Source organism: Natrix helvetica, assembly GCF_964273705.1.
Source record: "Natrix helvetica genome assembly, chromosome: 6".
Lineage (NCBI taxonomy): Eukaryota > Metazoa > Chordata > Lepidosauria > Squamata > Natricidae > Natrix > Natrix helvetica.
The window spans coordinates 61,437,776-61,451,706 of NC_138553.1; the positions used below are offsets into that span (position 1 = coordinate 61,437,776).

General features: G+C 41.1%; 1 protein-coding gene across 5 annotated transcripts in view; it reads left to right on the forward strand.

The window, feature by feature from the left end:
- Positions 1–11,564, forward strand: part of ST7 (suppression of tumorigenicity 7) — a 112,855-nt gene extending 101,291 nt beyond the window's left edge. For 4 of the 5 annotated variants that reach the window (XM_081958612.1, XM_081958616.1, XM_081958615.1 and 1 more), the window contains exons 12-15: positions 5,431–5,581; positions 8,560–8,652; positions 9,700–9,839; positions 11,261–11,564. In XM_081958612.1, coding sequence (XP_081814738.1) covers positions 5,431–5,581; positions 8,560–8,652; positions 9,700–9,839; positions 11,261–11,356 — 480 coding nt within the window. In that variant the 3' untranslated portion in view covers positions 11,357–11,564. The remainder of the gene's footprint in view (positions 1–5,430; positions 5,582–8,559; positions 8,653–9,699; positions 9,840–11,260) is intronic. The other variant, XM_081958613.1, reaches the window with a different exon arrangement.
- Positions 11,565–13,931: the final 2,367 nt, after the last annotated feature.

Sequence of the window (13,931 nt, forward strand, 5' to 3'; positions counted from 1 at the left end):
CTTTACTGCAGCCATGGTTCCTCGGGATCGGGGAAAAAGGAAGAGTGGGAAGAGAAGCCCAAGGGAGAGACACTCACCCGTGGGAGCCATGGCATCTGCTGGCAGGAGATGTGAGTAGAGCTGGAGGAATTGGAGGAAGAACCAATTTCAGGCGAGCTGGATCAAGAGGACTGGAGCAAGCCATAAAGTTCCTGAGAAGGGATTTTGGCAACCTTAAATCATGAGAAGCCCTGGCCTTAGCACACCCTGCTAACCAGCCAGCTCCAGTTATGGTGAGCGATGGAGCAACCACCTCTTCCGCTGCAATGGCAGCAGCAGTGGGGCCACACAGCAGCGGCAGCTGCCCCTGCATCCGATCGCGTAGCCCAGCCTGCCCTGGCTATAGTAGCAGCAACAGTGCAATGGATAGACACTAGCCCTGAGCTTAAAGTTCAACAGAGAAGAACCCCAAAGAAGTTGGGGTTCTTCCTAGTGGATGTCTGGTCCTACATGCAACAGTATGGTCCAGAGATGGCCATCAAAGGGGCCAAGGTGCAGTGCGTGACCATGGCATTGGAGGGTACCACAGATGAATGGATAGCCATCCTCCACAACGATGCCTCAGAGCTGGGAAACTTTGACTGCTTCATGGCTGCCGTTTGGAAGACCCCTTAGCCGATTGCAAAGCCAGAGACCACATAAAAACCATCAGCCAAGGGAACAGGGAAGAGACTGAGTACACCCAAGAGTTTTACAACCTGGCCTGCTAACTGACCAAATGGTCAGAAGATGGTTCGGATGCTTCTAAGATGGGTTAAGCAACAAGGTCTATAACACCTGTATCTCCAGGACTGCCCCCCCACCCTCCATGGCTGAAATGTCCTAGCAGAAGAAGTAGAAATTGACCTGGCTCAATCCAAATAGCAGCTGAGCCCTGGGTAGTGAACATCCTTCCCTGAAACAAAAGAGGTCCAAAACCACCAGCATGCGAGCAGACCGATGATTCGCCGGCTGCTTCAGGTGTGGGAAAGAGGGGCAGTCAGCTGCTGACTGCTGAGCTGCATACGCAACCCAGAAGGCAATTTTGACTCCTGCCAAAAAACTGGCAAAATTGCCACAGAGAACGCACAAGACAGTCCTGAAGGGAATAGAGGTCGTAGAGTACACCCATCCCCCAAGGATGGTGAGAGAACTCCGACTGGCCCATGGACAGTCCAGCAGAAAGCAAATCAAACTACAATGATGATCCCTTGGTAAGTCACCCGGGCAACCCAGTGACCATCCCCATAGACCTGTTGGTTCAATCATTGGCTTGCAAAGGGAGGCTAGTAGCCTCTTGGACTTGGGGTGCATCAGATGTCTGGTTAACCTTGTCCTGGTTGAGAAACTGGGCATGAGATTCAGACATGTTAAAGTGCCCATAGCTTTTTGCCAGTTGCATGGTTCAGTGCCAGGGTGGAATCCCAGCAACATTTATCACTGAGCCAATAGAGGTGAGGATGGGCGCACACAATGACCCTGAGCTTTATTGTGGCCCCTGGCATGGAGAAACCCCTTGTGTTAGGACCCTCTTGACTTTTGAAGTGGAACCCCTGTGTGAACCGGAGGAAGGAGTTGCTAAAGATCCAGTGGGATCCAGCTGCAAAGGAGGAAGGGAGAAGGACCATACAAATCCTACTCTTAAGCTGCTGTGAGCAAAACCAAAAAGTGAGGTGGGAGCAGCTGCCAAAGACCGGCCCCAGGCAATCATCAGATCCCCAAAGAGTATTGAGACTTACAGGAAGTGTTCAGTGAAAAGAGGTCATGCTCGCACCTCACCAGCCAACCGCCTGTTCCATAGAAATCTTACTGTGGGCCAAACTACCCAAACCTAGCTGTATGCCATGATCCCTGGGAATTGGATGAACTACGCACTTTTATAGAGAAAAACCTGAAGTATGGTTTCATCCAGCCCACCAGACTGAGGGTAGCTGCCTTGTTACTATTTAGGGAAAAGAAGGATGGGTCCCTTTGTTGGTGTGGTGACTATCGGAGGCTTGATGCTGTCTGTGTGGAAAATGTCTCCCCATCCCCTTGATGAAGGGCATTCTAGCCCATTTGGCCAAGGGGAAGGTCTTCACTAAATTGGATTTGCAGGAGGCATACTGCCAGGTTAGGATCAAGGCAGGGATGAGTGGAAAACAGCTTTCAATTGCCACTAGAATGCTTCCAATTCTGAGTCTTCCCTTTTGGTCTCCAAGGGGGCCCTGTTGTGTTCATGCAGATAAGAAACAAAGTGCTGCATGAGCACCTGAAAAGGGAGAGCTAGTCTACCTGGATGATGTTTTACTCTACACTGAGAAAATGGCAGAACATATAAAACTAGTAAGCTGTGATCGAAAAAAACTTTGAGTGGCCAAACTATATGCCAAGTTATCGAAATGTGAATTTCATCAGAGTAAAATTAATTACCTGGACTACTGCATTTCCCAGGAGGGATAGAGATGGATCCTGAAAAGGTGCAGGTAGTATTAGAGTGGACTTGTCCCTGAACCTCGAAGCAACTACAATGCTTCCTGGGTTTTGTGAACTTTTGCCACCAATTCATTCCCTTGTTTACCCAGATAGCCCTCCCCATCATCAACCCACTAAAGACAAAAAGGGGGCGGGGAGTCCAACCCCAGCCAGCCACTTAAATGGACTATGCAATAACAAGCCACATTTAAAAAACTTAAGCACCTGTTTGTGGCGGAGCCAGTGTTGAAATACCCAGATCCCGATGCTCCCTTCGTCATTCAGACTGATGCCAATGATGTAGCAGTGGGCAGTAGTTTTTCTGCAGGAAAAAAAGCAGGGGAACCTACAGCCATGCACCTACACTTCTACATAATTTAATGAGACAGAGTGTGGAATGGGCAGTTTTGGAGAAGGAAGCCTATGTGGTGCACTGGGCTCTCTAACTTGGAGCCATTTCTTAGCAGGGGGGAAAACCCCATTTGAAATATGGACTGACCAAAAGAATCTGGAGGCACTAACTCCACCCTACTCCAAAGGTTATTGCTCAAACAAGCTTGTTGGACTTAGTACTTTAACTGCTTCCTCCCACGGGATAGTAGATGCTTTATGCAGGCTGTTGCAATACAATAGTTCAAAGCCGGAGTGATTAGGGCAGTTATCCCCTCCAGTCACTTCCTGGGCACAGGCCAAAATGAAAACCAAAATATCCAGTGATCTAAAGGGTGTGCTAAAAGCAGCGTTGGAGGAAAAGAAAGGGTGAATGTACAATGTAAGATGGTCTAGCTAGAGTAGGGACCAAGCTATACATACCATAGAGCCAACAGTTAATGGTTCTACAAAAAAGCCATGATTCAAAAGTGGTGGGAGACTTCAGCTTTGTAAAAACTCTACACCTTATCAAGTGGCAATTTTGGTCCCCATCACTGAAGAAGGACAGAGAGAGTTGTGCAGCTGCCCTATTTGTGCCTCCACCAAGAAGTGACAAGGGAAGACACAAGGGATACTCCAGCCAATAGCTGAACCTAAAGCCACATGGAAAGAGATATCAATGGACTTTATAGTAGAACTGCCCGAAAGCTCGGGTAATAGAGTAATTTGGGTGATAAGTGACTTGTTTTCCAAACAAGTGCACTTTATACTCTGTCAACAAAATCCTCTCTGCTCGCACATTGGCTAAACTTTTCATGCAGCACATCCACCTAGCAAGAATAATCTCAGATTGCAGAGTCCAATTCATCTCACAGTTTTGGCAGAAGTTCCTAAAACTCTTGGGGACCACTTGGGCTCAGCTCCTCGCATCATCTGGCTACTAATGGTGCCTGTGAACGTAAAAACGGGTGTTTCATTATCTGTTGGAGCAGTATCTCAGTTGTTACATTAATTACTAAACAAGACAATTGGGAAGACTTTTTCCCTTTCACTGGAGTCATTTAACAATAATTCAATAGCACCAGGTTCATTCCATTTAAAGTGGCCACAGGACAGGACTTTGTATCTATCCCTGAGGTGCCTTAGCCCCCCCGATCACTAAAAGAGTGGGTCACCCTACTACAGAATATCTGGCTGGTAGTGAGAAAAACTTTGGATGATGTTAGGGAAGCCTATAGAAAACAAGCTGATAAAAAGCATATTAAGCCAAGGACTTTATAATGGGAGATAGGGTCTATGTATCTACCAAATTCTTACAATCTAGACCCCTGTCCAAAAAATTGGGGCCAAAATATGTTGGACCTTTCCCCATAAAAAGGATTATTACCCCAGGGACTGTGAAACTTGAGCTAAATGCTCAGACTGGTTTACCCAATGTTTCATTGCAGCCTATTGAAACGAGAGATCACATTTTCCCTCTGCCTTGAGTTGTAACTACCCGAGTTGACCCCATTATGATCAAGGGAACGCAACACTTTGATATCAAGGACATTTTGGACTCCCACTTCCCTTCCTCAGAGTCTGAATGGGTCAATTCCCAACATATTAAAGCTTCCACATTGGTTAACAAATTTCATGAACAGTACCCAGATAAACCTCACTGAACTATCTGCTAATTAGAGACTTTCTGTTTGTCTCTCCGTCTCCTCTCCCCCCCTTGTCCAGGACTAATGTTTCTGTCAAGGGGGGGGGGGAGAATGTCAGATCTGCCAGTCTTGGCTTGGCGCCCCACTGGCATCCTGCCATCAAAGGCTAGAAGGGGGGAGGAAGGATAGATGGACAATAGAGCTGTGTTCATATGTGATGGAAAATAGGGGGAGAGGAATGACAGGTGATAAAGATATGGGAAGTTTGGAATCAGTTTGTACCAGAATCCAATGCCAGGCAACCTAAGAAAGAATGTGGATTACCCAAACGTCTCAGCATTCTCAAAACACTTTGGCGAGTTCCGATCGGCTGAAGACAGACTGATCACGGGGAGGGCTGGGATGAGGGGAAACATTTTTGTATCTTTTGAGCATGGGAAACCCAGAACTAGCTTGACTTTACTGCAGCCAACATCTTTTTAATAAAAGAACCTTTCATTTCAACCAAATGGAGTCGAGGGTCTTTCTTTCCTAAGGGATCAGGTTGAGGAAGATATGACAGTATGCATAATTTTACCTTGACCTACTGTATATTTTGTAGAAAACTAATGTATGTTCTTGCACTGTCTTGTACAAAAGGTTTTTTGGATAATGCTTTGGATTTAAAAATAACTTTCTGTATCTTTTAAAAGAGAGAGCTGTTTATTGTTTTCTGCTATCTGTAAAGAAATTAAGAATATGGTACTTGCAATTTGCTGGTATATTTTAGCATTTAAGATATATGAGAAATTTATTATCAAAAGCAGTGGATGAAAATGTAGATTTAGTAAAACTTTGCAGCTGAACAATATGCAGTACGGGGGGGAGGGGACTGGAGTATACTTATATTTTCCTTTTATGTCTGGATTATGACTGTATGCTTGCTGTTTTTCTATTATAGTATCTCCTAGAAATGAAAAGCTTAATATTACCCCCTGAACATATTTTGAAGCGAGGCGACAGTGAAGCAATTGCTTACGCTTTCTTTCACCTTCAGCATTGGAAAAGAGTTGAGGGGGCTCTGAATCTCTTACACTGTACGTGGGAAGGCAGTAAGTAGTTCACTTTCTTAGAAGCATATGACAGGAAGTGAATGCTGAATGCTTTTAAATATTTTTCTTTGCAAAGTAGCACCTAAGTTAAAAATTCTTTCAGCTCAATTCAAAGTACTATTTAATCATACAATGCCTGAGCATGTTTTTAGTTGAAACAGTGTAATAATTTATACTGTGTTTTCCCGAAAATAAGACAGGGTCTTATTTTCTTTTCACCCACAAAATATGGCTTGGGCCTTATTATCAGGGGAGGGCTTATTGTTTTGGGGTTGCCGGGTGGCTGCTCCCTTGCGAGTGGGCTCCCGAAGGGCTGGCACAGCCTTAGGGGTGAAGCAGCCATGAGGTGACCATGCTCATGAGGTGACCATCCTCATGAGCAGCCGCCCGGCAAACCCCCTCTCCAGCCGGGCAGAGTGCCATTCACTGACCTAGGGGGTATCCCTAAGGTGCCAAGCCACATGGCGCTCTGCCCACCCCCCAGCTCCCGTGGCCTAGCACATTCGGATACCCCCTAGATCAGTGTATGGAGGAAGAGCTTGGCCAGGGCATGGTGAGGCTGGGAGGCATGCAAGCTGGGGACAGAACAGGCGTCGTGCAACCACCCTCTCCAGCTGGGCAGAGCTCCATGCACTGACCTAGGGGGTATCCTGAATGTGCCAAGCTGGGGGAGCTGTGGGCGGACAGAGTGCCATGTGGCTTGGCGCCTTAGGGATACCCCCTAGGTCAGTGAATGGCGCTCTGCCCGGCTGGAGAGAGGGTTTGCCAGGCGGCTGCTCATGGGCGTGGTCACCTCATGGCTGTTTCACCCGAGGCTGTGCCCGGCTCTTTGGGACCCCCCCCAGGGAGCAGCCGCCCGGCAACTCCCCCCTCCGGCCAGGCAGAACACCACTCCTCAACCTAGCGGTATTCCGAAGGCGCCAAGCAACATGAGTGCCTTCCCTCCAGCTTGGCACCTTTCGGAATACCGCTAGGTCAGTGAGCGGTGCTGTGCCTGGCCAGAGGGGGCCCGTGTCCACAGGGGGATTGTTTTCAGGGGGGCTTATATTTTTTGCCCACACGAGAAATGTGGCAAGGCCTTAGTTTCACGACAGGTTGTATTTTCGGGGAAACACGGTATATAGATGCTTGAGAAAAGCATTGTAAGATCTCACCCCATTCTTTGAGCTTTTTTGCTGAGGTTGTTAAGCAAATAATTGCAGTTGTTAAGCAAAAAATCAACGTGACTGCAATTTGTGGCCTTCCCTGCTGGCTTTCCCATTGATTTCATTTGTTGGAAGCCGCCTGGGATGGTTACACATAGTGATCACATGATGACTGTGATCATCATAAATGCACAATGGTTGCCAAGTGCCTCAATCACAGTCACATGACTGCAGGGACACTGACTGACAGAAGTGGAAGAGCCAGTCATAAATCACTTTTTCAGTATAGTCATAACTTTGGTGACAAATGAATGATTAAGTCGGTTAAAAATGGTTAACCTGTATACAATATAAGATGTATGTCATTTGGACAATAGAAAAATATTGTCAATAAGTTAGAAGACTTTTCTTAAGTTAACTAAATTATATTGGAGTACTCCAAATCAAGGCAGATGCAAATCCGGTCTGGATGCCTATTTTCTGGATAATGGCAGTTCCACAAATGGTCAACAGTCTTAGAAACATGATGTTGCAGTTCAGTGCCAGACACTGGAACGCTTGCTGGAACTGCTCAGCTGGTAGCAGCATTTGACCAATTTTGAGCTTTAATTTTAAAGCTTTGAGCTTCAAGTAAACAGCATCACTTGGATAGTACTTGGATGAAAGACTTCCAGGGAACACCAAGCCTATAGAGCAGATATTCAGAGTACACAGCAATGCAAAAGTAGCACCTTTCTGAAGTTACTTTAAATTTGTTATGATTTTTCTAGGATTGGGAGGGATTGAACCAGAGGCACTCCACAGCCTAATTCAAATGTTTGCAATATTGCCCTGTTTGTTTACATCAAATGTGTATTTTAGTGGAAGAAGTATAATAGAACACACCAGTATCTATGGTTACATATTATTTAGAACATATTAATTCTAGGAGAGCTTTTGAACAATACATTTCCTAAGACTGCTATTCCGTATCTTCCTGTAGTACTTATGGCTTCCACTCTTGTCTGCATGCATCTGTTTCTAGTAGCTTTTAATTTCTTACACTTTCCAATTTAAAGTTAATATGTTTGTTGTTTTCAAAACGAAGGCTGCTATACTGCAGAATAATGCCTTATCTTTAGAATTCCTTGCAACCCACATCCAAGAAGTAAGACTGCTGGGTACATCTGATTCATTTTGATATACATCTAGAAAAAAGTTAAGGGTGTAGATGAGATAGTGGTGGATTACTCTGTATCTTGGCCATTCTCTTTGATGCAAGAATGACACACGTCCTATGTCAATAATTTTGTGAGAACATCCATGAAATCCTTTTAGAATCCAAACAACCCTACCACCATTAAAAGACTAGAGGGTATATAAATTTTCCTGGGGGTAAAATCAATTGTAATTAATGGGACTTACTTTTCAATACAAATATTTAAGGTATTTTGATGATCCTCCTTTGCCATATTATTTATAGATGTTTCCTTCTAAAGGCAGGAAAATCAAATTCTTAAACATGCCATATATTGATTCAATTTATTGGTATAGGAATTTGCTTTGTGGCACATTATGGATAAACAGATGGAAACATTAATATTAACAATTCAGAACAAGGTGGACTATATGCAACTTCAAAGAGAAGTTCAAAAATTCACTGGATTTCACTGCATTGAGCTCTACCTAACTAAAAGGTATAGTGGACTTAACTCCCATAATTTCAACCAAGCACTGACTTATCATTAGCCATACTGACTAGGGATTATGGGAATTGAAAGGCCGCACATCTAGAATCCATTAAATACGAGAAAGTTAATCTGTAGTCTTCAAAACTTGTTTTTTTTTCTTTAGCTTTCAGAATGATCCCTTATCCTTTGGAAAAAGGGCACCTTTTTTATCCTTATCCCATTTGTACGGAAACAGCAGACAGAGAACTTCTTCCATGTAAGTTTTGATTTCCAACCCCCTGGTTTTATTTTTAAATAAGCAAGAACAATTTATCTGAATTAGCTCATAAACAAGGAAGGTTTCTGTTGTACAAGTTTATCCAGATTTTGTTACATTGAGTATTAACTAAAGGCTTACAAGCCAATCATGAAAACATCCAAATAAATTCAGTTGTCTTCTTCACAATATGCACTATCAGCTTTTTAATGAAAAAAGAAATTGGAGTTCTTCAAAGTCTTATGTGTAGCACAAATTGAATTAACTCCAGCTTCAAGAACCAACATTTTTCTTTCCCAACCCAAGTTGCAAATAAAAACAGTTATATCTAACTTTAATTCCAGGTCAGCAGAGGAATTAACAAATTTAGCAAATTTGTCTTTCAATCTGGGGGTACTGATTAAAATAATCATGGATTTGTAATCCAACTCAAACCTGGGTTGCTACATCTGAGGCAGCAATAAATTGTACAAAACCAAATATTGATAAGCTTAATATTCCATTCTGAGAAGAAAGAGATTCAAACTGGGACCTTTAATATGAAATTACCTTCCTTGAACAGAAATTCAATGAAGTATGTGTGTGTATTGCTTTGTTAAACAAATAAAAAGACCATTGGTGAAAAGATAAACATATCAAACATGGTATTATATAAATATTAATAAAACATACAAATTAATAATTAGCAAAAACTAGTTTAAGTATAGTCTGAAAAACAATTTTAATTGGTCTTTTTTTTTAAAAAAAGGAGACAAGGATAACTGAATAATTTGATCAGGAGTTATTGTGTTCTTGAGATTAAGTCCAAGGTCCTTTCTCCTTTTCATACTTTGATGTTGTATTATTTTATTAATGCCTGTTAATGCCTAATTTTTGTTAGTTTAATAAAAGAAAAAGATATTTAATTATTAACAGCATACAAGTACAGTATAAAATTGTTAAGAATCATGGAGATTAATAAAAATAATTTTAGTAAATTTAACCAGATTGAAATCTGTAACTCTGCTTAAAAGTGTTTCACTTTTTTTCTTATTATCTTCTTAACAGCATTTCATGAAGTCTCTGTTTACCCCAAGAAAGAGCTTCCATTCTTTATTCTGTTCACTGCTGGATTATGTTCTTTCACGGCTATGTTGGCCCTTCTGACACATCAGTTCCCAGAACTAATGGGAGTTTTTGCAAAAGCAGTGAGTATCATGTCCTTGTTTGTTCATTTTTTGATGGATCAAGGGGAGGGGTGAGTAAATGAATTATGGGATAACAGGTTTTTTTTTAATCAGCAAGCACAACAGTTGCTGTTTTTTGCCATATGGAAACCATTTTACAAATCATTATTTGTCACTACATTTTAGCAATGAGTTGGAGGAATGTGATTTGAGTTAGAATGTTACTAATCTGTTGCCAGGGAACTTCCAATGAGAAAAGGTATTTGAAATGAAATGAACATATGGTTAATTCAAAGAAAGGTACCACTTTTTAAATATCTTGACAGGAGCACTTAAAATGTTATATTCACAAATGGGAAGAATACATGAGATCACATACAGTATTATTAATTTTTATAACTGGCATCGTCAATAGTTCTCAATGTGAGACTTCTATTTACTGCATTTGATTTGATTTTGAGAGCAGCCAATTCCTTCACAAGTCTGAGGAGCTTACAATTAAAAAAGAAAAAAATATATGTGAACATATATGAGATCATGTATAATAGAATCAAGAGATTAAACACTACAACACAGTAAAGAAATATGTATAAATTAGGTGGTAAGTGAATTTGGGAAACAAATTCACTTACCACCTAAGCAAGGGAATTCCAGGAGTATATATTTTGTCCTGCTCTTGCTACTCTTTCATTCAATTTTTAGTGTTAAATGATGTTTAAAAGGGAGGAGGGGGAGGGGAGGAAGGCTGACATATTTTTATTCATAATGCAGCCCTATCAATTATCTTGCTCTTATTTCTGGCTGTCCCATCACCATATTAAGAAACCCTGTCAATCTATTCTTTATATTGTAAAAATTATGTCACTGCGTCTGTACATCAGCCTTTCCTACCTTCATGTCCTTCTGAATTAAGGAAATGAAAGTCCATAGTTAAGAATTCTGAAAGTTGCCTTAAGGGCACCATAAGAGAGATGAGAGGCAAATGCGTAGTTACACGAGGCAAAAACCAGAACAAAATTATTGGGAAAGACAGACCATAATTGAGATGAGATTGATCTGTTTAATGAAGATAGGAACATTGGGAGAAAGTTTGATGATATAACTAAAGCAAGAAGCCCCATGATTAAAACAAAGTCATCAGAGAGGCCAACTGAGTACTGGAAAACCTAGTCATAACAGAAGAGAGATTTTCAGTGAGTTGAAGAGGGCTTAAATCAACCATCAAAATATATCTGAAATATGAATTATTTCCTTTGTAGCATTCGATCTATAGAAAAGTCATTAGGACATTTTGTTCTGCAGATTAAATAATCTTTATATTAATATATTGATTTAAACCTATCTATTAAATAGATTAAAAATTATTTCAAATGAAAACTTGTGTATTATTCCAAACTAGGTTGAGTGGTACAAATCAGATAACTATAACTCTTTTCTTGCAGTTTCTTAGTACTCTCTTTGCTCCCTTAAACTTTGTGATGGAAAAAGTGGAAAGCATCCTGCCCTCCAGTCTCTGGCATCAGCTAACAAGGATCTAAAGGAAAACAGTTCTCAATGACTGCCATATTTTCTGTGCCAACTCCCTGTTGACTACCAGAAAGCATGATTTCTTTTTTAGAAGAGAACCCATTTTAAGCTCTTCATAAATTGTCTGTTATCATACATTTTTGTTGTACAAAGTACATTGATGTTTGATTCTATTTTGCTTTCAAGAAACAAAAACTAAAAAAATAAACTTTTGTGTATGGCAACCATTTGATCTTGTTTTAATTCTCTTCTAGCTTCCATGAGGAATTGAGTGTCATGATTGAGCACTAGAACTGTCAATCAAAGTAGGGGAATACAGAACACCTCCTCCCAGGTCATATTCCAGAAGAGTGGGGAAGCTAAGGGCAGATTTAGAGGGTGAAGTGAAAGGATGCAACTAAGGAGAGCTGGGAGTTTAGGAAGACCTGTCAGAGGGAGAGTGTTAAATATTTAGTTCCAGAGAAGGCAAGAACTGGCAGTCTATAAATATGTGATGTTAAAGGAACTGGGTTATAAACTAATCTTAACCAATTTCCTTGTTTACAGATTAGTACAAAGGGACTACAGTGTTCTGCAGCTTCTCATTTCTGAGTCATGTTTAGTCAAATATATAAGAGAGATAAAAGGCTATTTCCAAACCAGGGAAGGGTTTAGTGGTAGCAGTAAAACCAATAAAGTTTTCAGAGATTATTTCCATTTTAATAGGATTTTTTGATTAACATTTAAAAATTTTTTAAAGGATGATCACAACAGTAAATACACACAAAACATACCAAAGGTGGGGTTAAAAGTTATGAAACAAAAAGAACAGCTCATAAGAGAATGAATAATACCAAACAAATGAGATAAAATTTGTCAGAAAACACATTAACTGTCAACTATAATTGGAAACACAGGCACAGAAACAGGTTTTTGACACAAAAGGCAAACGTGGCTCTAAAACTGTACCAGTAAATAGGTCACCTTTATTAATACAATATAGTTTTCCTAGTAAAAGTGTCAGCTGAGAGGAAATGAGACTTGTTCGTCATAAGAAACTATATTGCAGGGTAGTGTATACAAGTGGGGAGGGGGACAGATAAAACCCACCAGGGAATAATTACAAAGTCTGAAATGGAACTTTGGAATCCAGAGGAAGAAAGGAGACCCATTATGTGGTACGTGAGAAATACCAGCAGCCTTTGACTGTAATTAGAACAAATAAACAATAGACAGAGAAAATAATTATTTCAATCTACAGACCCTAAATTTAGATTTTAAAACACTTATTAAGTTGTAATAGACCCAGTGCTTATGGTGATTTTAGGTATTGGAAAGCAATGGAGCAATATTTTTATATTTGCATTAGCTGACATCGTTGCTGCTGACATTTTCCATTATAAAGCCCTCAAAATATTATTGACAAATATTGGGAAAATTTGTCTTAAAATAAGTTAACCTGAAACAAAAAGCTTACTAAAAGGTAATGGACATGGTATTATGCATTTCCATTACTGTAGCTTTATAGATATGAAAATGCTATATATAATATTCTGGAAATTATAGGCAGTTGTAAAATCACACATGTAACTTGATTATCTGGATATACAGTGGGGCAAAAAAGTATTTAGTCAGCCACCAATTGTGCAAATTCTCCCACTTAAAAAGATGAGAGAGGCTTGTAATTGGCATCATAGGTAGACCTCAACTATGAGAGACAAAATGAGAAAACAAATCCAGACAATCACATTGGCTGATTTGGAAAGAATTTATTTGCAAATTATGGTGGAAAATAAGTATTTGGTCACCTACAAACAAGCAAGATTTTTGGCTCTCACAGACCTGTACCTTCTTTAAGAGGCTCCTCTGTCCTGCACTCATTACCTGTATCAATGGCACCTATTTGAACTTATCAGTATAAAAGACACCTGTCCACAACCTCAAACAGTCACACTCCAAACTCCACTATGGTGAAGACCAAAGAGCTGTCGAAGGACACCAGAAACAAAATTGTAGACCTGCACCAGGCTGGGAAGACTGAATCTGCAATAGGCAAGCAGCTTGGTGTGAACAAATCAACTGTGGGAGCAATAATTAGAAAATGGAAGACATACAAGACCATTGATAATCTCCCTCGATCTGGGGCTCCACGCAAGATCTCACCCCGTGGGGTCAAAATGATCACAAGAACGGTGAGCAAAAATCCCAGGACCACATGGGGGGACCAAGTGAATGACCTGCAAAGAGCTGGGACCAATGTAACAAAGGCTACCATCAGTAACACACTACGCCACCAGGGACTCAGATCCTGCAATGCCAGATGTGTCCCCCTGCTTAAGCCAGTACATGTCCGGGCCCGTCTGAAGTTTGCTAGAGAGCATTTGGATGATCCAGAAGAGGATTGGGAGAATGTCATAGGGTCAGATGAAACCAAAATAGAACTCTTTGGTAGAAACACAACTCGTCGTGTTTGGAGGAGAGAATGCTGAGTTGCATCCAAAGAACACCTACTGTGAAGCATGGGGGTGGCAACATCATGCTTTGGGGCTCTCTGCAAAGGGACCAGGACGACTGATCCGTGTACAGGACAGAATGAATGGGGCCATG